Source organism: Cottoperca gobio, chromosome 3 (genome assembly GCF_900634415.1).
Source record: "Cottoperca gobio chromosome 3, fCotGob3.1, whole genome shotgun sequence".
NCBI lineage: Eukaryota > Metazoa > Chordata > Actinopteri > Perciformes > Bovichtidae > Cottoperca > Cottoperca gobio.
In genome coordinates, this window is record NC_041357.1 from 29,298,093 (window position 1) to 29,325,130 (window position 27,038).

General features: G+C 43.3%; 1 protein-coding gene across 5 annotated transcripts in view; it reads right to left on the reverse strand.

Annotated features, from left to right (window-relative positions):
• ntrk3b (neurotrophic tyrosine kinase, receptor, type 3b) overlaps window positions 1-27,038 on the reverse strand; it is a 179,374-nt gene that overhangs the window by 29,023 nt on the left and 123,313 nt on the right. For all 5 annotated transcript variants that reach the window (XM_029428460.1, XM_029428457.1, XM_029428452.1 and 2 more), the window contains one exon: window positions 8,811-8,999. In XM_029428460.1, the coding sequence (XP_029284320.1) occupies window positions 8,811-8,999 (189 nt within the window). The remainder of the gene's footprint in view (window positions 1-8,810; window positions 9,000-27,038) is intronic.

A 27,038-nucleotide genomic window follows, 5' to 3' on the forward strand; every position in this document is an offset into this window, starting at 1 on the left:
ATTGATCACATCGGCTAATTACCTGTCATCTATCTAAACCTATACTTGTACTTCCTAAGCACTTACTCTCCTTATCCTCCCTCTCTTAGCGACTCTCGCTAAATCCTCAATTCTTTACTCTCCTTTCGGCTCTGCTAACGTTAGCTGCTGCAGCTCGGCAGCTAGCGATGGCATCTCCCTGTTCTGCTCTCTCCTGCTCGGTATGTTTCACGTTTAGCTATTGCTCGGCCTCCTTTAGTGATAATGGTACATGTATTAAATGTAGTTTATACGCAGGGTTGGAGGCGAGTTTTAGAGGGATAGATGAGCGGCTCCGCACCATGATTAGTCAGAGGTTAGCAACTGTAGCTGTTAGCAAGCCCCCTATAGCCGGTGCGGGCCGACCAGTGGTATCTCCTGTTAGCTGTCCCCCGGCGGGGCCCGAGCAGCCGGGAGACTGGGTGACTGTCTGAAAGAAGTGTTATCAGAAGCCCACGGTTCACCACCAACCGCTTGCTGTTTCTAACAGATTCTCCACACTCAGTGACACACCAGCTGAGAAGCCAACTCTGGTTATCGGTAGCTCAATTTTGGGACACCAGCGACGACAGTCACGTGCATTCCGGGGGCCAGAGCGGGCGACATAGAAGCACATTTGAAACTGCTGGCTAAGGCTAAACGTAAATACAGTAAGATTGTCATTCACGTCGGCGGTAATGACACGCGATTGCGTCAATCGGAGTGTACTAAAGTTAATGTGGAGTCGGTGTGTACATTTGCCAAACAATGTCGGACTCCGTAGTTTTCTCTGGTCCTCTGCCAAATCTTTTGAATGATGACATGTTTAGCCGCATGTCATCATTCCGTCGCTGGCTCTCATGGTGGTGTCCAGATAATGATGTGGGCTTCGTAGGCAATTGGCGGACTTTCTAGGGAAGACCTGGTCTGATTAGGAGTGACAGCATCCATCCTACTTTGGATGGAGCAGATTTCATATACAATAATATTATAAAGTATATTAGTGGACCTAATCCATGACAACCCAGAGTTGAGAATAGGAGACAGAGTTGCAGTCTTACACACTTCTCTGTGCTTCTTTCCAGGCAATCACCCACTCAAATCCCCATAGTGTGACTGTGTCTGCTCCACGACCACTGAAGCTAATCAAATCTATGGTTAACAGAAGAGGAGTTATACATGAAAACCTAATTAAAATAAACACCACCGCTGCAAAAGTGCAACTAAATCGAAAAATTAAATGTGGGCTCTTAAACATCAGATCTTTATCAACGAAAGCTGGATTGGTAAATTATTTAATATCAGATAATAAGATTGATTTATTTTCTGTCCTGGGAGAGGGATTCTTCCTCAGTTGCTCTCCCTGAGGTTTCTTCCATTTTCCCGCTTTAATTATGGGGTTTCTTTTAGGAAGTTTTTCCTTGTGCGATGCGAGGGTCTAAGGACAGAGGGTTTAAGGACAGAGGGTTTAAGGACAGAGGGTCTAAGGACAGAGGGTTTAAGGACAGAGGGTCTAAGGACAGAGCGTCTAAGGACAGAGGGTCTAAGGACAGAAGGTCTAAGGAAAGACGGTCTAAGGACAGAGGCTCTAAGGACAGAGGGTCTAAAGACAGAGGGTCTAAAGACAGAGGGTCTAAGGAAAGAGGGTCTAAGGACAGAGGGTCTGAGGACAGAGGGTCTAAGGACAGAAGGTCTAAGGACAGAGGGTCTAAGGACAGAAGGTCTAAGGACAGAGGGTCTAAGGACAGAAGGTCTAAGGACAGAGGGTCTGAGGACAGAGGGTGTAAGGACAGAGGGTCAAAGGACAGAGGGTCTAAAGACAGAGGGTCTAAGGACAGAGCGTCTAAGGACAGAGGGTCTAAGGACAGAGGGTCTGAGGACAGAGGGTCTGAAGACAGAGGGTCTAAGGACAGAGGGTCTAAAGACAGAGTGTCAAAGGACAGAGGGTCTAAGGACAGAAGGTCTAAGGACAGAGGGTCTGAGGACAGAGGGTGTAAGGACAGAGGGTCTAAGGACAGAGGGTCTAAAGACAGAGGGTCTAAGGACAGAGGGTCTAATCACAGAGGGTCTGAGGACAGAGGGTCTAAGGACAGAAGGTCTAAGGACAGAGGGTCTAAGGACAAAAGGTCTAAGGACAGAGGGTCTAAGGACAGAGGGTCTAAGGACAGAGGGTCTAAGGACAGAAGGTCTAAGGACAGAGGGTCTGAGGACAGAGGGTGTAAGGACAGAGGGTCAAAGGACAGAGGGTCTAAAGACAGAGGGTCTAAGGACAGAGCGTCTAAGGACAGAGGGTCTAAGGACAGAGGGTCTGAGGACAGAGGGTCTAAGGACAGAGGGTCTAAAGACAGAGGGTCTAAAGACAGAGAGTCTAAGGACAGAGGGTCTAAGGACAGAGGGTCTAAGGACAGAAGGTCTAAGGACAGAGGGTCTAAGGACAGAGTGTCTAAGGACAGAGGGTCTAAGGACAGAAGGTCTAAGGACAGAGGGTCTAAGGACAGAGCGTCTAAGGACAGAGGGTCTAAGGACAGAAGGTCTAAGGACAGAGGGTCTAAGGACAGAGGGTGTCGTATCCTGTACAGTCTGTAAACACTGAGACAAATGTATAATTTGTGATATTGGGCTGTATAAATACATTTGATTTGATTCATCATTAACTTGCAAGACAAGCTGCCGTGTTGCTGCACAGAACTTTAACATCCAGAGAGATTTCTTAACCATTTACAAAGTAATGTTATGAGAAACGTTCACATTTGCTCATTTCCTCTGTCGACCGTGAACATCTTCACTTTCACCGTCAGTGATTCTGCTACTGCTAATAGCAATAGTTACAACTATAAGGATCAAAGTTGATGCTGATGATGATTTATATATCTAGTAGTACCAGCTAAGACTTGTTTGATGTGATACATCTGTGTAGTTTTCCTTTAATACAACATTATATTTTCTTAATCCTGTTGATTAAGCTTACTTTACTTAATGTGACTATAATAATAATAATAATAATAATAATAATAATAATAATAATAATAATAATAATAATAATATAATAATAATAATAATAATAATAATAGTTAAATGTAAACAGCATATAATCATCATAGCTGGGTGATCAGGAGAAACAGGTGCAGCATGCTTATATATGGACAGTGGTGAGGACAAGTTACTTTACCCTTCAGTGTGCTCTGCAGGCTGCAGCCTGTTTAACCCGAGTGGCACGCTGAAAAGCCCTGAGATTAAATCTCCATCCCGCAGTTCAGCATCATTCATTTGTTCGGGCTCACCTGAGGCCTCGGCGCCAGCAAACATTCTCCCCAGGGGCTGAGAGACGACGTACAACCGCATTTTACTCAGTCAGGTCAGGCTGCTGGGGGAGCACAGATGTTTGGAGGGCTTTGTTCTGTACCTGTGTGTGTGTGTGTTTGTGTGTGTGTGTGTGTGTGTGTGTGCATTTGACAACAAATACCTGCCAACTTCCCCCAGTTTCAGAGTGTGTGTGTGTGTGTGTGTGTGCGTTTGAAGCTGTGTTTTTCTCCAACTACCTGCCAACTTTGTGCATTCATGCAAGTGTTTCTGCCTCACAGGTGTGTGTGTGTGTGTGTGTGTGTGTGTGTGTGTGTGTGTGTGTGTGTGTGTGTGTGTGTGTGTGTGAGTATTTTTCTGCCTGACAGCTTCCCTGAGTGTGCGTGGTGGGTCGATCGATGCACGCCTCCTGGTCATTGACAACGTGTCTTTTGCAGGGTGGATGCTTCAACATTGAGAAGAGGAGCCCCATTACAATATGCTGAGGCCATCATCCCAAATTCTCATTTCCTGCATCAGCTCCACATTTAGTAACTTTGTACATAAAGTCGCTTGTGAGAAATTATCATTTACGCAAAGGGACAAAGAACAAAACAAGACACTGAGGTCAGCGCTTACAGAATATAACCACGATGGCGACACAAAGAGCAACAAGGAACTAACAGTTAGAGGACGACTTCTCATCCAGCAGCGAAGAGCAGACAAAAAGCTATCCACCATTAAAGCGATGCAGCACCGGCTCTGTGCCTTTTAGCATCGCTACCGTCACACCAACAACCTGCTCCTACTGTGGACTCTCAGAGCTTCTCCTCCGAGCAGCAGCTGACTGACTGACTGACGACATGCTTCTGTCGCCGCTGCCCGGCCTTGCTCAACACTGTGGCTCGTTTGAAAAGCCGCCAACTCAAACACATGAACCAGCTATGCATGGCTAAACTATGACAACTAAATATGCAACACACATGAAGTCTGATTACATTCATTGCACCTGGAAACCACGATAAGGTTGGCCCATGAAATAGAGCGGCAGAAACGTCTTCTATCTGCTAAGTGAGAAACTGAGGAATCTTCATTCAGTTTGTTTTACCCTGTTCACCAGTAATATCTTGCATATTCTCAGATTCATACATGCACCAACATTTAATTTCATTAAACACGACGTGTGTTTCTGCTGTTAAATAAAAGTGGAGGTTTGGTCGGCGGTGATGAAGTATTCAGATTAGTGCTGACGTGTCAACACTCTTTGGTCCAGTGCTAATGCTAATACAGAATGTGTGTTGTGCTACACACCACATGCTCTCACAATACAAGTCTCAGATTACAGTAGCAGGAGCCAAGAAGTGTGGAGAAACGGTTTGGTGTTTTAATTGACTGGAGATTGTTTTCAGCTTCGTGCAAACCAACATGTTTGCAGAAGCAGACATTTTAATTCACTCTTTAATTCTTTTCATTCTCATTGCTCAGTCTGTGTAGTTGTACTGTATATGGACTGGAAAAGGCCATCGCATTTACACTTTTGGAGGAGGTTTGTCTGAAGGGATCTTCACAGTGAATGTTAATGTGTTCATCTGAGTGTGTATAGGATTGCACCTGGCATCAACACGCATCTTTTTAGAGCTCTTTCTACCCAGAAGTTTGTACTTTGCCTCATCCTGAGCTGAGCTGAAAGGAACTCATCTTGGACTTCTTGAGTAACAAATTAAAGTAGGTTGTTTGAAGTCACAACTAGCCTGTGGGACTGTTCTGTTTCAAAGTATAATTCATAAAATCATAGCCTTGGTACATGACAACTGCCTTTCAATCAATCTGCTCTACATTTCCATTCATTTGGTGAGCTTTCAAGCTGCCAAATTAGTCACTCCCGGTCTCTGCTGGAAACATGTTAATCTTCAAAAGCATCACCTTGAGCGTGATTATGTTTCTGTTACAGTAAAAGCAGAGGGGACAGACTGAGGGTCAGTCCGAGCCGCGCCCATGCATAGCATCCCTAATAACGTGGGTATGATGAAAGGCTATGTGCTATTCTCCAACATCAAAAGCTATTGTCTAATTCTGGCCAAAGGGATGTGACAAATCCGTAATTAAAATAGCAAGCTGAGTGATAAAACAAAGCCACTTGCTGGGAGACAGCGGAACCGGCGAGATATGGATCTGTCATTAGGCTAAAGAATTGTCCTTTGCCTTCTCTGCCTTTATCTCCCTAATGCGGATATATCTCCCCAGGATTGGTCTTTTTCAGTCCAGCGAAAAAAAAAGAAAAAGAGCTGATTTCAACGAACGTCCTAATCGGTCACAGCTCATCTGTTTACCGCAACCAAAGTCGAGCCACGGGTTCATCCAGAAGATGAAGCGGTTGAATGGCAGCACTTCATGTTTAGAAATTGGCATCAGAATGACAACTGCGCCAACACTTTTCTGGTTGTGCCTCCACACACTGAGCTTGTTCACAGGTTGCTGGTTCAACTAGAGGGCAACTACAGTAGAGAGCAGTTATGTGTTTATGTGCAATATGGGAACGACAGCAGCACTTTTACTGTTTTCATGGACTGCAGCCGAGATACTGTGAACTCAGGCTTTACTTTCTACAACTCTACTATTAAACTGATGGGACATATACACTATATATATATATATATATATATATATATATATATATATATATATATATATATACACACACATGTATGTATATATAAATATATATACATATATATATATACACACGTATGTACATATATATATATATATATATATTTATTTGCCAGTATTGACTCAAAGATAAAACACATGAATAATACATCTGGTAAGATACACTGGAATGACTAGTGTGAGCTCTGCAGCCGGCAATTTCCAATGACATGCAACTGTTTAAACAGAAGCCAGCGCAGCAGACAGCAGCAACAGACTGTTCCTCCTCCTCCTCTTCTTCCTCCTCCTCCTCCTCACTGTTATTGTTGCAGCTGGTTAAAAAATGCAGATAGCCCAACAGCTATGAACACTATAAATTAATCAGGAGATTGGTGGTGGAAGTGGGCTGACCATCACGTTCGTGCACTGTTGATGGACACACTGTAGGTAAGGAGAAGTGTGAGCGTGGTCACATGTATGTGCTAGTGCAGGGGTATTCAACTGAAATGCAAAGAGGTCCAGTTAGAGAAACTGTCCTCTGGATGAGGGTGCGAAGCCCCGCCCTTCGCGAAACATAGCGTAGTGAAGCTGCGCCGATTAAAATAGAAGCGCCCCTTCAAATTGGCCGTCAGGTCCGGGTCTGTAAAGGTCGGTGACCCCTGTGCTAGTGTGACTATCGGATAATAAAGTTCAACTGGGGGTGTGTGTGTGTGTGTGTGTGTGTGTGTGTGTGCTACATAGTGAGGACCGAGTTTTTAACCAACAAAGTGAGGACAATTTTCGAAAGTGAGAGTCTCAGGTTATAAATAGGTTCAGGTTAGGGTCAGGGTAACAGTTGGCGTTAGTGTATATGGCTAGGGAATGAATTATGTTGATGACGGCCCTCATAAAGATAGAAGTACAGGGATGTGTGTGTGTGTGTGTGTGAGAGAGAGAGAGAGAGAGAGAGAGAGAGAGAGAGAGAGAGAGAGAGAGAGAGAGAGAGAGCGAGAGAGAGAGAGAGAGAGAGAGAGAGAGAGAGAGAGAGGGAAAGAGAGAGAGAGACAGAGAGAGAGAGAGACAGAGAGAGAGACAGAGAGACAGACAGAGAGAGAGAGAGAGACAGAGAGAGAGACAGAGAGAGAGACAGAGAGACAGAGAGAGAGAGAGAGCGAGAGAGAGACAGAGAGAGAGAGAGAGAGAGAGAGAGAGAGAGAGAGAGAGACAGAGAGACAGAGAGACAGAGAGAGAGAGAGAGAGAGAGAGAGAGAGAGACAGAGAGAGAGAGAGAGCGAGAGAGAGACATAGAGAGAGAGAGACAGAGAGACAGAGAGAGTGAGAGAGAGAGAGAGAGAGAGAGAGACTGGCAGTAAGCTATTCTCCTGGATAAGAGGCTTTCAAGTAAATGAATGAATATATTATAGATCGGTGGCTGAGCATCAATAACGCCACCATACTGTAACTGAGCGGAGTGAAGCTACGAGAGCTGTCAGGCCGGGAGCACAATGGGGATCCAAGGCGACCCAAGGGGCACCCAAGAGACCCCTTACTGAAGAAACTTATCAAACCATAGAGGAGGTAAAGGAAAGTAAGGTAAGATATCGGCAAATTCATTCTACCTATAAGCCACACTAACGATTCCGCCGACATCGACATACATGCACTGATTTATTCTCTCTGTCATACACCTACACACACTCTGTAGATATACACATGGATACACATAGACATTTACTTTCCTTGTCTGTGTGTGTGTCCTGGGGGTAAAGAATACATTCATATTCAGTGAATGATCGGCAGAGGCAGAAGCTGTTCGGAGCCATTTTGTTTTTCCAGCCGGTGGCAGAAAGTGGTGGCCATTATGACCTTGTGATGAATTCAAGGTTCATTTCCGTGTTTTATGCACACACATAGAATTAAATCGAAAAGGAGAAAAGGGGATGCAGCAGAGAACAGTCTGTAATGTCCACACCAAAGCTTAAATGGCGCACAGCCACAGTCTGACTTTCAATTCCAGACGCACAGTAATCGGGGGAAGTTTCATTTGTGCCCACTGTCATTTATTCATTAGCTGGCAATCAGATCTCCTGTGCAAGGCATGAGACGTTATAAATCAGTCACCGGCAGGCCATTAACAATTCATGCAATTCATAAAACATAAGACCCGTCATTTATTTATCACCTCTAAATAGGATTTCCTTCCTTCTCACTGCTCCAACTCAGAAGTCAACTTTGTTAGCCTGACCATCGGCCATTTTGAAAGCGAGCCAAGTTATAAACAGTGCAGATCCGAGCTAAAAGGGTTCAGGATAGCTTGATCTCACATGCTGCCAGTCAGACAGGAGGGGAGTCTTTTCCCTGACTAGATCCTGTTGGTGTGACTGGTATCGAGAGGAGAGGAAGCAGCAGGCGCCAGGCTGCGGCTGGCTGCTGGCACAGTTGTTTTCTGCTGATTCTCTTGAGCAGTTGATGTAATTGTGAGTAATTAGGCCATAAAGTGGTCTTGTCTTTCCCAAACCTGGAACATGAGTCCCGTGGGAGAGTTAGAGAGAGAGGGGGGGGGAGTCTGAACACTAGTAGCTGGAATACAGAAGGCTGCTTTTGTCTAAACATATCCTATATAGCCTGGAACTGAGCCAGCAGATGCTAACACCATATGAGCACACTGACTGTAGATGACACTAAATTATGCTATTGTCCCGGGAGCTCTGGCACTTCTCATTGTAAAGATAAACAGCAAATTACACTGGAGATGCAACAGTTGGAACGTGGTGTTTGATATCTGGCTGTCTGACCAGATGCTGCCTTACAGTTTTAGTAACCTCAAGCTTGAAGAGCAGTTCAAGGGTCGCTTTGCATCTCCATGAAATTAACTAATGTGTAATAATCCGCATGACTTTACTTACGGGTAGTCGGCTTGTTGCAGTTGTGTCCATGCCTGAAGTACTGAGGATTCTCCACCACAGGAATACGAGTCATCCCTATGACAACTGCATCAGGACCCGCATCCAGAGTGCAGGGGGTAATAATACCATGGTTGACGTGATGAAGAGGGCTGGCAGAGTCTTCCTCACCACTAATCACAGCCACTGGACCTGGAAGAAGAGGAACATGAGAAGGATGAGTTATTTTACAGTTCAAAGTACACATATAATATATAATAAGGCAATTAAGCTGTAAAGTGAGTATCTTTGGGTTCAGGACTGTAAGTCTGATAGTGTCACCACAGGTTCAGTTTATTAATCGATTCATTAATACAGCCTTTCATCCATTATTTCATGTTCTGGTATACAATAAATCAAAAATATCTATATAAGTTTAACGGGGTTTTCAAACTTTTACAGACTGGGTACCAAATTGGGTCCTAAATTTCCCTCGGGATGAATAAAGTATCCATCCATCCATCTATCTATCCATCTATCTATCTATCTATCTATCTATCTATCCATCTATCTATCCATCTATCTATCTATCCATCTATCTATCTATCCATCTATCCATCTATCCATCCATCCATCTATCTATCTATCCATCTATCCATCTATCCATCTATCCATCTATCTATCTATCTATCTATCTATCTATCTATCTATCTATCTATCTATCTATCCATCTATCCATCTATCTATCTATCTATCCATCTATCCATCTATCCATCTATCTATCTATCTATCCATCTATCTATCTATCTACCAATTTAGGGAGTCACATATCATTTGGGGGCAGCACAGGAAAAAATGCACACATCTCATTTCCACATTAAACGGTTTGGTTTGGCTTATTTGAAGCTAATGTACTTCCATGCATGATTCTCACTGTTCGGAGTTGTATCCTCATGATTGTTTGCACTTATTGTAAGTCGCTTTGCCTAAATGCTCCAGCTAAATGAACAGTAATGTATAAGCTGCAAAGCTGTCCATCGAAATTGCTAACTTTAGCTAAACCAACACTAGCATTGATGACAGAACGACACTCAGCGTTCTACAAGTTGTTCCTAACCTCACACACACTTGTTAGGGGGGCACAGGAGTGTATTAAATGTAAGCTATTGACACTTGAAGTCTTGAAATGGGCCGTGGACGATACAAATATAATGCATGCATTTCATGACACATTCAAAGGTTGTTCTGAGGGCCGCCATTGGCCTGTGGGCCGCACTTTGAGCGGCTGTGGTTTAAAGCATTGGCAGATCTCTACTGGTTGAATTTATGGGGTCTTGATTTATTGTCAGCCAATATGATCCAGTTTCCTGTCCCGTCACCGCTGTGTCCAGAGCACCACACAGCTCTGACAACTGCAGTCTTCAGAGGGGACGGAGGAAAGAAACAGCAAGTGGATATAAAGTCAAGAGCCAATAGCTGATTGAGTGGAGCTGTGACAGTCAATCTGTTTACCCACAAAGTTCAGTCTCTCGCTCACCTTGACAACACAGTAAATAGTAATCAAGACCCAGTCATATCAAATTATAGACCCTAAGCCGGTGGGATGTGATGCAGTGACACATGTGAGCATCAATATATTTACAACATTTGCTCTCATGCAGGGTTTTCATAGGAGAGATGTGCAGAGCAGAGGACACCGGGCAACTACCTCCCCAACCACACTGCTGATGCCTGTTAACCATCAATCACAGCACAGGCAGAAAGATATATCTAACACTTAAAACTACAGCACAACCCTTACATAGAAAGGTATTATGAGTTAAGGTCAGATATCTACCTCAAAGGATCCTGGTATTATGCAAAGCTTTTTAATACAATATCATTTGGAATGAAAACCCATCTGGTCAGACTTCAGTGCCAGATCGATGAGGCCTCGGGGAACGCCGGGCCTCCTCCAAACCCGTGCACTCAAAACTACACAAAAACCTCCCACTTGATTCTTTGAGATATAAAGGTTTTCTGAGGAGTGAAGGGGAAATTGGACTTCTTGACTTCAGAAAACCAAAAAAAATTGCATTTATGTTACCCGAGTGATGAAAAGGCCCAACGGCCTCGGAGAGGTTTTTATGTTCCGAGCACAGAATGGAATTGGAACAGGAAATGGACATTTCCCCTGAAATGTCTATCTGAGAGTAAAGTTCCTCTCTATTAAACCAACTTTGATTTATTCAGGAGAAATGGAAAATGAAATGAGCCAAGTTTCGGCTATTTTTCTATTCTTTTCATCTATCATCCCTTTCACAACTTTTTTAGTAGTAATATGATTCATACAGAAGGTACGTTTAGCCATGCACTACGAATGGCCACTGGGTCTAATTCAGACCTTGACTAAAGACTTTGGATGCTTTTTGGGTTGTAACTTTTCTATTCCTCAAGTTACTAAAGTCTAATGCCAGGAGAGGTGTAGTGGTACATATATAAATATCCACATTTACCTTCAAATCAACTTATCACACATGGATTCTGACTCATTTCAAGTCCACTTGTCTGAATTCATCTAAACTTCTATCTATCTAGTTTCATATTGTAAAGCCGGTAATTACCATATTAAAGAAATAGTTTAATGTTTCAGGAATGATTCGCTTTCTTGCCAATATTTAGATGAGAACATTGATACCAATCTCATTGGATTTATGGTCAAAAATATCAAGGTAAACTTTATCATCCAACTACACTGTTAGTGCTAAATTATAAAATGACTTATTTATGACTCAGGTTATTGCACCTAAAACACTGAACAGTGCGTTGTTGATTGCAGATGTTTTGACAGTTGCCTGGAAATGAATCTGAATACTGTGTCTCTTTGATACTATGCACCCATTATAGGACATGTTCTGGTATCTTTTTGGTGCTAATAAATGTGAACGAACCAAAGAAATGCACACTGCTGGACTGCACACTGTCCAGCACTTGCACTTAATTCACAACGTTTACGTCCTTAAACTTTTATCTAAGGACATTTCAGTCCAGTTTATGATCCGACCCACCGGTCTACAAGACTTTCTGAGTGCAAGAATGTCGTAGTAACTGTACGGGCCGGCGGTTTCCTTCTGTTTCCCGTCTCTTCGCTGAACTAGCTCCAGATTTACCTTACAGACACGAGACTGGGCTTGATCTTCTCATCTGACTCTCATCAAGAAAAGTAAATAAGAGCATTAAGCAAAATCCCCATCCTTTGAGAATATAGAACTCAAACAGTCTGAATATCTTAATGCTTAATCATTTCTCTCAGAAACATTTGACTGGTTCCACTCTCACCTCACATCCACGTAACTGCATCTCTCACACAAGTTGGCAAGAATGCAATTGATCTCCAAGAAATCATTAACTTAACTTGTTCAGAGCAACAGACACCAGCGTGTTCAGGGATTCCTTCTGAGATCACAGAGGCAGGCCGTCGTTTTGAAGGTTAGTTAAACTTTCTCACATCCTTCTCTGCCGAGCCAGAAAATGTGTTTCTTCAGCACAAATCCTTTAAATTTTCTGTGGAAAAAATGTTTCTCCATTTCTTTCATTTTCTACGAGACCAGTCACTCCAGTCGGCATTACTCAATGTTCGACGTTCTGCAAGCTCGGCTCCTGGTGGTGCAGCACATGCTTTATATTTATGCACGGTGCGGCTTGCAGGTGCATTAGCTAATTCAGCCAAATCAATGGATCAAGTGTGACATTTGCATCATCTGTTGGAAGTCAATCTAATTTACTGTACAGGAGCAGGGACAGAGGCGCCTTCCCCTCCTGGGTTTAACAATGGACTCGTTCATTAAGGTATTGTCAAAGTGCTGGGCCAGCAGGTCCATCTGTGGACCAGGCCTCAGTGGTGATTTAAAAGAGCAGGCGAACCTGTGAACTACATACCTTTGAAACAGAAGCCCACTTTAATCTTAAGGCTTTGACACCTTGTTAGCATATAACACACACACACACACACACACACACACTAACTCATACTAAAAACAGTTTATTTCTTTCAGATTACTCGCCATTTATACATTTTGAAATAATTGGATGGAAAGCAGCTCATGGAACCTCACACCTTCACCATCACTGTTATCAAGCTACAGTTGTCTACAAGGGGAAGCTGGCTTTTTAAATGTGTTTATATGTGTGTGTGCCTTGTCATGTGTCGCACTAACCAGAAGTACCATTTATCCCGACAATGCCAAATGCCTAAGATGTTACAGGACTGTATACATCATTTATTTCTCCTTCTTGAATCCATGAAACAAATGTTCTCTTAGTGTCCTGGTGAGGTTTTATCTCTTTTACTCTGGGCTGAAGGAAGTTGAGGTAATATTCTTATTTCCACCTAATGTTCTCCTTAAAAAGATGCTAGAATTGAACATCAATCAAGACAGTACATTAACAAGCTATTAATTGATTAATTCATTGATTAATTGATTAACATCAAGGAAGCGTTTTAGTGCATTAACAATACAGAAGTTTACAGTACAAAGGATTCTGTTATTTGTCGTCTCGGTGCTGTGTATCTGGGACCGGACCGTATGACCGGGTCTGGTTTTGGATGCATCCATAGCGTCATGTGTCCTTATTCAGGCACCGTTCTCCTCTTTGGTGACATTAGTTGTTATTTAAAAGCCTTGTTCCACTGCCACTGGGGTTTTCTGCAGTTTATTTATTGCATTTCCCTTTGCACATTTTTTTTTTTTTTTATCATAATAATTATTTGTGCGAATATACCACAGCAGACTACAACTCAGCAGGGGTGTTTGTCTGTGAGGCTACCTGACTGTTTGTGTCTCTGCTTCTACAGTGAGTGCTGAAGGTGATTTTCAGGACAAAAAAGAAAGCCAGCGGGTGACTCTGTAGGGTTTCCCTGTGGTAGGGAATAAATTGTGCAGAGTGTGATTGCTTCCGCTCCACCTCCTTGTGGTAATTATCACACAGATTCCTTTCAAAGGTAGTTAATTAGGACTGGAATTAACTTGAGGACATGTAAAATGAACAAGAGAACACAGGAAGGATAACTTACTGAGGCAAGGCCACGCTTCTAGTTAACAATGGATTTGAAACAAATTAAGTCCGTACGTGGGAAGCGTAGAAAACAGTGAAATCAAGGCAAACGTCTTGCTTGTGAAGAAGGACGCACGATATCAACCAACTGTCATAATGCTTAGAGCTTTAGAAAAGGTATTTTGGCATTCGGTTTTGTGAGGTACAGCAGGTTAGTTTACTCTTATATTGCCGTTTGTATTATCTTAACACCTGCCTTTAAAACAAGACATTTTAACTCAAATCCCAAGAAGTTCTGATGCTAAAATTAGCCATAAAGTTACATCACATGATTACTGAGAACGCTTGTGATTAGAAGCATCCAATGTGCAAATCCACACAGCTAGCTTAGCATTGGTGCTACAAGAAAGCCAGGTAATTGCAAAATGTCACTATCGTGTGAACAAGTCTTGAGGTGGTGTGCACTGAAGACATGTAGATGGTCCTTCTGACAAATCACCTGCTCACTCAACCTCCCACTCAGAGACGAGCACGGTGAACATGTGACAGCCGTGCAGCCTGGCAGCATCCAGAGAGCAGCATCTGAAGCACCCTTGGACTGCCTGCTGTGTCCTCTCCACAGACCAACTGTGACAAATATTGAGTGGTGGACGGCTGATATTTATGGTCCTCTGCAATGTAGGCTATCGACAATTTACAGTCGCCCCGCACAGCTCAATGTGCTCTGTCTTTATTGTGGTATAAACAATGCCGAACACTGAGGGGAAGGACGGCCGAGTCGAGACAGAAATAAACATGCATTTGAAATCTGCTGTAAACCTATCAGTCATTGCATCGGAAGCCACTTGTACGTCCTCTAAAATGAAGCATCTACAGCGTGCCGAACATTATCTGCAATGACACAGCACTGAACCAATAGCAGTTGTGTTGCTGTGTGTCTTGATGCTCAGGATGATAATAAAACAAAACAGAGAGATTGTTATTCTGACTTTGTTCTCACAGTGCCCTATCAGCTTTTATATCGTTGACAACACATTACTCTGTAAGCTCCCTGAAGACAAAGTCATGATGGAAAATGACATAATCCACCAGCTGTCCCGGGTCTGCACCTTGATTCATGATTATGACAGGATCTTAACCAAATCTGGGACCTACATTTTATTACCGGTTATGCGCCTAAACACAAATAGAAAACAAAACATACAGCAATCTGAGAATATATTCAGAGCCAAGTCTCCTCTCTGTTCGGGGTTCATTCTTCCTGAATTGTATTCAGAAAGGACCAAATGAAAAGCTTGTGGCGGGATTGTTAGGGAAACTAGTTTGTATCATAAACTCAGCAGTAAAGTCAACAGTGCATGCATACACACACACACACACACACAGTACAAACATATGCACAGCAGCAGCCATACACTCCATGGCTATATTTCTTGTCATGGCGTTAGGATATGAAACGATTCCCCAGCGTCGAGCATCTGGCAGAGTTTGCATGTAAATCATGAATGAGCCACATTCAGCCACTGCAGCCCTCAAAACGGCTTGATGATTGTGCACATCAGTGCGGCGGGTGAAGCGCCTGCATGCTAATGTGCAAGTGGTTCAGTGGTGCTCGGGGTTAGCGGAGAGGTAAAGTATTAGTCAGAGGGGCTGATAAGATGTTTCGTCCATGTGAAAGAATCCGGTAAAATATGGCAAAAACTTGGGAAGGGGTTTACTTTACAGACATATATCAAATTGAATTCAAAGGCAGCATTGAACCTGAACGATTCCCTATCTATAAATATTTATAAATGGCTCGGTAGCCAGACAGACAGCTACTTTATTGTGCTCCCAAGAGAAAAAAAATGTTTTCACAGTCTGCACATGGAACATGAACAGTGTAGCTAAGAAGGTGGCTGAAAATCCAGACTCCCAAACCAGTGTGATTGCAAATACGTGATTATGCTAGCGTACTGTACGCATCACTACAAGACACGACTCCCAGTCTGCAGCCATGCTAGTGGCTCTGTTAGACACAGCAGAGCTTTCAGCTTAATGCTAAAGTCCGCAAGCAAACACACTCACAATGACGATGCTAACGTTCTGATGATTAGAATCTGACACTAAAATTAGCACTTGATTTAATTTGATGAAGACCTTGAGTGTTTGTACCACATTTCACAGTAATCTATCAAACAGTTGTCAAGACATTTCACTCAAAATCTAAAATGTCATCTCATGGTGGCAACGAGGAGGAAATGGGGTGATTAACAAAGTCAGTCGGCTTCATCGTGTGGGGAGCACGAAGGGCTGCGTGCAATTACTTGGCAATCCACAAAATATTTATTGGTTGGACTGCAGGGAGGTGGACTGCACTCACAACATGAACATAATGTTCACCATGACTGCCATCTTACTTCTGTGTGTTAGCATGTTAAGCACAGCTGAGGCTGATAAAGAATCTTTTAGTTTTGTAGAAACCAAAGTAAGTATTGTTGACCTGGTCGACCTGTTGGTACATATATCCATGTGTCCTTCTGCAGGAATTATAGCAACCCTAACACATAGATGTATGTACCAAATGTAATGACAGTCTATCAATCAAACTACAAATATCAACCTCATGGTGGCGCTAGAGGAAAAGTTAGAGGATCATCAAAGTCATTTGGATTCATCTCACGGGAATCATTAATGTCTACAGAATCAGATTAATAAAATAATCAGTATTACAAAACAACATTAGGAGACCTTGGATATGTGCACCAGAACTCATGGCAGTCCATTCAGAAGTGGAGATAATTCCCATGTAAACATCAGGAGTCGGGAGGATTCCTCCTTCCACCACAAATATAAGAACAAAACGTCCCGGCAACCTGTCATGAGATGTTCTGAAGCGACCGGCCGAGCGTCACTAAGAAGGTTGTTTCAGCAGAGAAGCGTTCGACTCTTGTAGCAGTGAAAAGGTGATTCATTTTGAATCCGATGTTTTCCCAGCTGGTGAAGGTAACAGGCACTCTGTGAGGGCTGCGAGTGAATTGGAGGCAGCACATTAAGGTCATTGTTAACCACATTTTCTGCACTTGGGTGCATTCAGGTCCAATTTCCTGAGCATTTATTCAGTCTAAATTACATACACACACACACACACACACACACACACAATCAAATCAGTGAGCCACTGTGGGATATCAATCAATCAGGTGTCAGTGTCGATGTGTTTCCTCTCCTCACTCTCTTCTTCCCTCGCTCTCCTTTGTTTTCTCTACACTGTTTCCCACATTACTTTGTTTCCGTTCAATGGCGTTCGTTGTCAGGATGTTTCCAAAGCCAGTTGAGAAACTAGCAGTTCTACTATTAATGATTAGAAAATAAAAAGCCGGCAACTCGTCTATCTGCGTGTTTTACTGAAACCACTGCTGTTTCATCAAAACTTAAAAGCATTTTTAAAAAGACTCCCTTCATTTGTTTCATCTGTGTCTATTGTCTCTTTGTGTCGCTGCGTCTCCCCCTTCCTCTTTCTGCGTGCTCGTCCCGGGGGTCTTGATTGCTGCCTCAGTTCTTTCACAGCATCCCTCCACTGGAGGTTTCTCTACCAGACACACGTGTGAGGAGAAGTGGTGGAAAGTACATTTACTGATGTACTGCACATAATTAAACATTTGAGGTAAATAAACACTATTTTATTAACATATTACATAAATACAGATCTTTTCTTTGACTTCTTTTGATTTACTCTGCAGCTGGCCCCCCAGGAGAGAAGCCCCAAGTGTCTTTAGCTTTTCATTTCCATTTTATGTTCGTTTAAACGTCTACATTTCAGAGGGAGGTGTTGTATCCTGAACTTCACTGCATTTATTTGATGCATTTAGTTACTAGTTACTTTGCAGATTCAGGAGGTTATAAGTGGGGGGTCTGTGTCTACTGCTGATGTTTAGTATTTTGTTTGGAGGAGAATGTGTGTGTGCATGTCTCACATTGGGTATCAAGAATCTTTGGGCTCATTAGCAGCACACAGTACAACAGAGGCTAGAACAACTGAATACGAACACTAATATCATATAGAAAAGGGAAGTGACCGTCACTGAAGGCTGTGAAAAGCACCAAGACACTTGCAAGACTGCAGTGCGAGAAGAAGCTCTGCGGTAGGCGCCTGCTGGTGTCTGTGACTTTATTACAGGATCCAACAGCCATTGTCCAGTCTTTGCAAACCCAAATCAAAGAGCTATTAGCCTGTGTTGTAAAGAAGAACGTCTCCCCTGTTGGTGGAAACAGTGCTCCAGGTCATGGATGCTGCCTTCTTTCTCATGGCAGTCATCCCATAGAGCAGGTTGAGGAGGTGTGGAGCAATGTCCTCTCCATAGTCCATCGAGCCACACATGGGCTCAGTGGTAACACTGCGGCAACAAGGTCAGGGGCACAACCATTTCTCCCACTCTTTGGAGGATCTGGACAATAAAAAGTACTTTCCAGAACAAGGAGGCAGTGTGTGTGTGTGTGTGTGTGTGTGTGTGTGTGTGTGTGTGTGTGTGTGTGTGTGTGTGTGTGTGCAGGGGGCCATGCTAATTACACATATAAACAAGGCACACCGACGCAAATCAACCTTCACACTCCTCTGCGTTGAGTAAACGAGACCCCCGTATAAGTTAGCTGAAATGATCACATTAAGCTTTTTGCATCTTTTCCCCATGTTGCTGTTGTGCTTACGTTAACGTTAGTTTACGAACGACAAACAGCTTATTTACAGCTTAACATTCACCTAACTTAACTTTCTAATGTTTAGTATGTATTGTTGTGTGGCAGGGACGTGATACAAGGTATTAAAGCTACGCTCAGTGAGCTACTTTATTTAGTAACGATAAGAGCAATACAACAATACACTGCGCAATACAGTGACATGTAAACGTTATTTATTGAAGCGGAAGCGTGATACACGTGACTTTCCACCTAACACATGTGATAAGAAGCGTGTGTCACAGCTGCGGAGGTGGGCCCAGGCCTGGAGCTCTGCAGCGGGATGCTACTGGCCTGTCAACCAACACACGCATGCACCTGCGTGATCAGCATTGGAGCTGGCACTTATGGAGTGTGGCGTGCTGTATGGTGATCTACAGCGGGGCGAGGTGACTTCCATCTTATTTTTACCGCTGCAAGGACATCCCTTCTATAATAATAGGATGTATTTATACCTTCAAGCTGTTATCAGCAACACATATAATATACAGCAGGCAGGTAATGGATGGATGGATATATCAGAGGACCGGTGAGGATACGAGTGTCAATTAAACTGAGAATATCATCCGCTCCCTTTGGTCTTCATCCATTACATGTCTACTGTACCTATGACATAAACTACAGCATGCACTCTGGCTGCTCCGTGACGAGGTGCTACAGCGAGCACACCGGCTCTTTAATATTTCAGTCAGACTTCCACCAGACTGATGGCTTACAGGGGCAGCCATGCAGGGCGCAGAGCCAAGGTCAGCTGTTACATCCACCTCCCTTCATCTGAAGCTGAACACTGTACCGCCGCGCCCAGACGAAGGCTCGGATCACACAATGCCTCAAATATAATACAGAGCACGTGCAACGTCAGACTCGCTTCTTTAAGAAACTTATTTTAATGTTGATTATTTGCCAAGATGTTAAATTGGTCTCGACAGCGACGTCAGCGCCAGAGCTATAGTTAGTGTGACGAACTGCAATTAAGAGGATTCAGTTAAGTATTAATTCAACTGGAAACTCTACATTTAAATAGTTTTATTATTTTGTGCTAGTCTGTTTAAAATGTTCTTTTATTAGCATCCAAAGTAAAAGATTAGAAACCCTCCATAACGTCTTTATAGCACCATAAAGAAATTATTCTGGTACCGATCAACAGTTTGTTCCCCAAAATATTTCAAGCCTATAAAATGATTGATTTGTCCACATGGAAGCTTCATGCAGCCTGAACATACTGCAGGAGACGCCACGCTGGATGTACGAGAGCGTACAAGCATCTCAAACAAAACAAACGTCAAAACTTCTCCGGGGGCGACGGCTGTGGGCGACATGTTGTAAAACAGAACACATCGTTACCCACAGTGGGCTGTCAATCAGTGTCATGTGCATAGGGATGAAGATGCTACATTTAACTTTCCCTGTAGTCCGTGTCAACACATCTACGGCAATACAAATGCAGAGGACTGTGGACCGGAGCTTGAAGATGTCTCATAGTCGGATTTCTTCCTTTACACAAATCAAACACCCAAAACTCATTTTGCGAGAAGCTGGTGGAGATGATCAGGGATCGTTCAAAGGAACCAAAACACGACATGAGGACAGACTCGGAGCACTGAATCAAGATGGAACTCAAATGTAGGTCGCCTAATCCGGCTCACTGTGACTGGGGGGCAGCACGAAAGAAGACGAGAAGCAAACCAACTAATGCAACCAATTAAACTTCCCCTGCCCCCACACCACCCCCTGCCCTCCCTTAGCAAACACTTCAAAGTGCTGCCATCAGCAAATGGCAATAAAGTGAAGGAGCTGCCTGTAGATGTGCTCGGATGTGGCGGATGCTGAGACAGTGGACGTCAAATGATGCTCATCACACTGAGAAAACAGTGTTCCCGTGATGTAAGAGCAAAGTGCCCACACACAAACACCACGTCTGGAGGAATACGGAGGAAAACAGAAGCTTATTCAGTGGATGGACATTTCTGTTGATGGCCAATGGGGTCGATGGCTGTGTTTGTGAGCGCCATGAAAGAAAAGCTACATTATTAACTCCGTGTCAGAATGTCCTAGAAGAAAGAGCAATCTCCCAGCAGGAGCTCTGCAATGACACCCTCTCCTGACGACCAGCCTGACGACTAAATCTAAGAGAATACAGAGCCTGAGTGTTTTTGTGAAATGGAGGATCGGGCCCAGTGTAAGAACAGACGGCTCCATGGGGGACAGGCAAAGAGAGAGATTCTTATTTTCCAGCTCCAGGTAACACTATTTCAAAGAGCAGAATTGGGGCGTCTCATTACACAAAATACATTTCACACAAATCCCTTCCTTTACATAACACCCTCAAGTTTTCTTCCTCCGTCCTTTCAGAAAGATTTCTCTCTCTGTCCCCTTTCTGGTTCCCTTCTGGAGCCCAGCTGTTTGGTGTCCTGCTGGGCATTCGCAACGGGACGATTTCCACACCCATCTGAGCGCCATTTAAATAAACATCAACAGAAGATGTCAGAGGGAACCTGTGAATAACACCAGAGGCTTATCCACTTGCACAGCTTTAAAGAGGCAAGAGGGGCCTTTCAGTTCCTTCATTTCTCTCTCTCTCTGTATGCTGTTTGAATATCCAGCACCCAGCCATCACTGCTCTGGCTGCACCCAGACTTCAGCTCTCAGCTCTTTCTTATCATACAGACATTTATTTCAGGCTTGCTGCTGTGCCTGACTCCTGGTTCATTGTAATTGCAAAAGATAGACACAACAGGGAAGTTAGGCTTGAAAATGCACTTAAATGCAGTATGTTTTGAGAAAACTACCGTATAAATATTCATCTTCGTCTGACAATTGAGAATTTTTAATAATCAATTCAGCAAATTTCTTCAAAAGGTAGCTTCTATTAAACGTTGCCATAGCTCTGCTTTGAAATGCTGTAGAACAAAAAGCAGCAATGACACAGAGAGACGAGATGGGTGGTGTGGATTGCCACTTTAAAAGAATATATGTATGTAAATGAACGTCTCTCTTTCACGTAAACAATCTCATGGCCCTCCAATATCAATCAACTGCATCCCAGCTGAAGATCAGGACCTCCACACAGTTTAAGCAAACAACATCAACCTGTCTTCAGAGACCTCTATCACCACCGCTCGCTCTTCTTTTTCTATTTGCATTGCTAAGCTGTTGGCAGCGCTTGTCATTTTGTTCCGTAAGTGATAGCAATTACTATTCCAGCGCCTGTGATCAAAGAGGCACCAAAAGACGTTTTCTAGACAGGAGAAAACACCAAACACTGCTTCCCCTTCTCTGTTTACACTGATAGTGACGGAGGCCTCGGAGGCAGAGAGGCTGTGACTGGCAGAATGGGAATACACCTCCTGTTTTTAATCCCAGAAGGGGGGGGGGGGGTTCTACAAAGGGCAAACTGTACCATTAACCAGCTCAGCTCCCTCCTGCTTACACTGGATTAGTTACATTACTGATTCTTTTCCAGGAAAGTGGGAAACATTGAATCGAGCAACAATTACAGCTCTCGTGAGACAGCCGGGCCTTGACTTCAAATAACGAGCCTCTTGGAGACGTTCTCTTTAGATAGAGAACAAAGTTTAATCCGTCCACATCATCTACAGTGTATGTTCCCACACGCCAGCAGTCTCGTAGATCTCTTGATTTATTAGTGGGATATCCTTAACCTAGAAGTGTAGTAATGAAAGCTTTGAGAACGGAACATGATGCTAGATGAAGGGAATAATTGGATGGAGAGGGGGAAGTGAATCTTTCTCCCGTTTCTCAACAAATATTCCTCGAGGCCCGATGAGCAGTTACAGTCACCGCCTGTTGTTTTCAATGCCTCACATTGTTATACAATGAAATGTTATAATCTCCCCAATAAAATGAATCCATGTCATGATGCTAACATGCTCACTGTGACATGCTGATGCTTCACGGGTGTGATGTTCGCCATGATCACCATCATAAACCAAAAGGATTGAACAAAGTTAGATGTTGACCTGAAGATGGCACTGAAGTTGTCATGTGTTGTCGAGTTTGTTGAAGTTTTATTGTTGTCCAGTCTTGTCAGTCACCGTCTGTCATGTCACTTCCTGTTTTATTTTGTACCTACCTCTTGTTTCTCGATTCAGATCCCTTTACTTCCTGTCTTTGTGTGTTTCCCGCCATCGTCAACGTCTGCCACGCCCCTGATTGTTTCCACTTGTTCCCCCTCACCTCTTGTATAAATGTTCCCGTCCCTCCTTGACTTCAGTTCGTCTTGTTATATCATGTGAAATGAACCGCCGTGTCAAGAAAAGTGTTGTATATCCTCCTCGTGAGCGCTTTGAGTTTATGTTTTTTGAAGTAAAGTATTATTTTTTTTTACACTTTACATTTGTTTCTGGCGTCGTGCGTTTGAGTCTTCCTTCCCTGTGTCCGAGCTCGTGACAAGTTGTCACAATTCACCGTGAGAGAAACATGAATATCTGATGGCAATCCATCCAATGGTTGTGGAGATGCTAAAGTCCGGTGGACGAGCAGACCAACACGAGGCTGAGAAGAGCTGAGCACGTTTCTACTGATTAAAAAGAAGCTACAAACACATATAAAGCTGCACAGAGTCGCTGTAACCAGTTTGTTGAAATTAGTATTGCACAGCAGGAGTTTCCTCTCAGTTCATGACCTCTCGTAAGTTGAAGCCCCTCTAATGGTCAAACGGTGAACCTTTGAGCTAAACGATTTGTAGTTTCCATTTCCAGGCAATCTTCCTGATTAATTAAAGGAAGGAACCTGCAGGCTGCAGATATGAATTACTTCATGATAAAAAAAAGCACATTTTCACACCATAAATCATCTTAGAGGGCTAAGCACCAGCTACTCTGTCAAGCTCTGCTGTGGTTTCCATCTCACTTATCTGATAAACGAAGGTGAAGATCTGAGTGTCCAACATCTCACTTAGCTGGGATTTATTTTTATGATGCACACGGCCTTTCCATGTTTTGAAGTTGATCCGTATGCTGCTGCTGGAGGACCAGCAAGTAAAGGCATCAGCTAAAAGCCTTACATGTAAATTAAGATGTTGTTGCCCTGGTCACGATACTTGTGCTTGTATTGTGGGAATAATCTGCAGCCTGGTGACATGCAGCCCAACAATGTGCATCCCCTCCTCTCTCCTCTCTGGAAAATGCTCCCTGACACTCAGAGGATCCCCCCCCCCCCGACTGTAATGGAGGTTGGATGCTGCTTTTCCGCGTTTCTGCCCACATTAGCATCTCTAGTTAATTGGCACCATTGGCTCAATAGCATCGCTTGAGTTTGTAAATTACTTTTACAATTGTCGCTAATTATCAAGCTCGATGAGTGGAATTGGCACGATTGGTCCCCAGTGGAGCAGAAACACAACAGGCGGAGGAAGGATTAAGACTCTGGGGCGACAAGAGGAGCTGGCTAGCTGAGAAATACAGTAGCACTACATGCTGATGAACAGAGGATTATATAAAGATGGTGCTACTGTAGCAGTGGCTCTCCCTTCTGCATGTATGCATCAACTACTGATGCACTTTGGCTGCATCCTCAAGAGAGGAATTGAAGTTTGTTTTGGATCTCCTCTCTTTGTGCATCATCTTCATTTGTAATATGCATGGGATTGTTTGCTTGGAAGCGGGTTGAGAGACTTTGTATGCAACACATCTGTAGCAACTAATGCACAGAATGAAAGCCTGAATACAGGAGGGAGTTTATCTAAAACCACTCTAACCACAGCATGCTAATCCCCTGAAATATACAGAACAGTCGACGTCTCTCAGAGCCCCGTCCCTCTTGGTTAGAGTTCTTACGCCTGTCAAGCTTTCTGTTCTCACATGGATCATATACAGTTTACAATGACGCTGGAAATAACGTCTGGAAACGCTGGAGACTTTGGTCAATTGTGTCAGGTGACTTTACAACATTACAGCAAATTCAAAATCAGCCACTGCTAGCTAGCTTATGCTTAACTTCATTAAGTGAAAAAAGTTAGCATTTTGGTTGCCTAAAAATGTCTTGTTGCGTGTTCGGTTGCACTTCGCTCCCCCCTCTTGTGTCACTTATAGCGCTGCACAAAATGCTGAACTCTAGGCTTCAAATCTGTTGTGCACAAACCAACGGGTGACGTCACAGCTTCCACGTTTCATATGCAGTCGATGGTTGAAAATGCAAACTCTGGCGTACTTCCAATATCTAGCTGGCTCATTTTAAAACGAGCAAGTTTTAAAGGGTCGTATATTTTCACGTGTGTTATTACTGTACGTTAGAGCAAACACACACAGTCTAATCCGTTCCTCACTCTCTTGTATTTTACATTTTGGAGTAGCCACCCTCCAGACTCTTATGTCTATATACAGACTAACTGTTAATACAGCCCATGCTCAGTGCTGGAACATATAGAGTGCTGTGTTGGTGGCGGGGCCCCGTTTATTAATATGATAATTGTTTCAGTGGTGCATGAAGCCAGAATAGTTTGACTTCCGAGTAAGAAATGATCGTGATCTTCTGCCTCCATGAGGCTCATAGAGAAAGCACATTAGCGTTTCCTTTAACCCTGCTCCCCGGCCGCTCTGTCGGGCTCTTTCTCATGAACGGATGAAGAAAAATATCTCTGGATTTGTTAATTATTGCATTTTACAACTTTTACAACCTAATTATTTATCAGGGCTATTGAAGTATTCCCACTGGGATTGTTGATTCAAGATTCAAAGGCTTTAATATAATTTGCACAAAAGCTACAGCATGAAAATCTCAGGCTCCTCTAACAATGCAACATACTATATACTATATAGTATATATATAAAATAGTGCAATAAGAAATCACTGGATCACTAGGAAGTAAAAAATAAATTATAAGGTGATTTCCAGTCTTTCTCAATGTAAGTCCAAAATGTTTTGGGCCCAATGGGATCACATGACGGACCAGGAAGTTGTAATTCCACAGTTTGTCCACTGTGTCAAATTGACTTCAATGCCCGGGACTCTCTCTGGGGGCTTGGCCTGCTGTGGCTTGGTACGATTGCTAAGCTACTATGATTGGACGATCACTGTTTTGAGGCGGGGTTTAGCAAACGGTCAGTATGTCGTAATGTTTCGGTTCTCATGCACAAGTGCTTCTCCCCGCTCAGAGTGACACGACGACAAAGTCCAGTAACACATCAACAGCAGAGAAGTCGCCGCACTGTGGAGCCCTCCAGCAGATGACTGCATGCACAGCACAGAACATTTAGTTTAGAGAAGCCTAATAATTGAGGATGGAGCAGTTATCTGAGAGACTGTTTTGTCTGTCTTGTCAGTATGAGCTAGATGGTCCAGCCTTCTGAAAGGCCAGACAATCTGCGCTCCAAATGTCATGTTGTGAGAAGGCAACGTGTCCTGGTGGTAGAAGGCCAGGAGAGACAAAGCTCATGTTAACGACAAGCCGGCCTTATCATGCAATTATTCTGAGAGTACACACACTATATATTAGCTGCAACACTTTGTCCATACTAGAATATGGAAGAGATAAATAGTCATCTCCCTGCAAAGCATTAATCATTGATTAAAAAATGTTTTGCTTTTCTTGTTTTGCTTTCTTTTTTTCGCAGTGTGGAGGAAATTGGATTCTGCCCTCTGGCACAGCGGCAGGATCAGATTGTGGGCTGCAGCAACGTGGATCTTATCTGTGCTGCAGCTTTGGTCCAACATATTGCTGCCCCTCTCAGTGGAAACAGGCTTCAACTGTGTTCTACTGTTGACAAGGCAAAGATACTGGACACACACATAAACACACACAAACTAGACCCTGTCTCACTTTCTCTCTTTGTGTACACACACACTGTGCCTATCTGCATTCACAATGTGTGTGTGTGTGTGTGTGTGTGTGTGTGTGTGTGTGCGGTGGGAGGGGTTGATGTATAAATCTAAGTGGTGCCAGCTCTCACATGACCCAGAAAGTGCCTATTGCCGTGGTCACGTGAAGACACTCTTAAATCAGAGCTCAGTCCCTGGAGGTGGTGTTAAATCAAGTGCGCAAACACACACACACACACACACACACACACACACACACACACACACACACACACACACGCATCTCTAAACCTATGCATCTGTAGACATGATGTGAATAAAAGGGCAATCTTGCACATCATTCATATGATGTAATATTCACAGCCGTGTTTGTGATCCACATTGTGGTGTTGTTTTGTTTTTAGTCTCTCCTGTCCCAAAGACATTTTTTTTTTTTACAGATACAAGAGGAACAGATATATAAATAAATAAGTATATAATTAACTTAGTTAATGGGGGGGGGGGGGGGGGGTAGTGTCTAACCTGCATTAGTCGAACTACAACACTATATATGTAACTGTTCCATACGTTGTCTTCAGGAAGATGTTGCTTAAAAAGATGCGACTATGATGAGTTATATTTAAGTTTCAATTACTTTACGAGTTTAGCTACTTTCAACAGAGCATCAATCCAGTCCTGAATGTGTTGTCTCTCAAATCATGTTGTTCTGGGAAGAACCTTTATTAC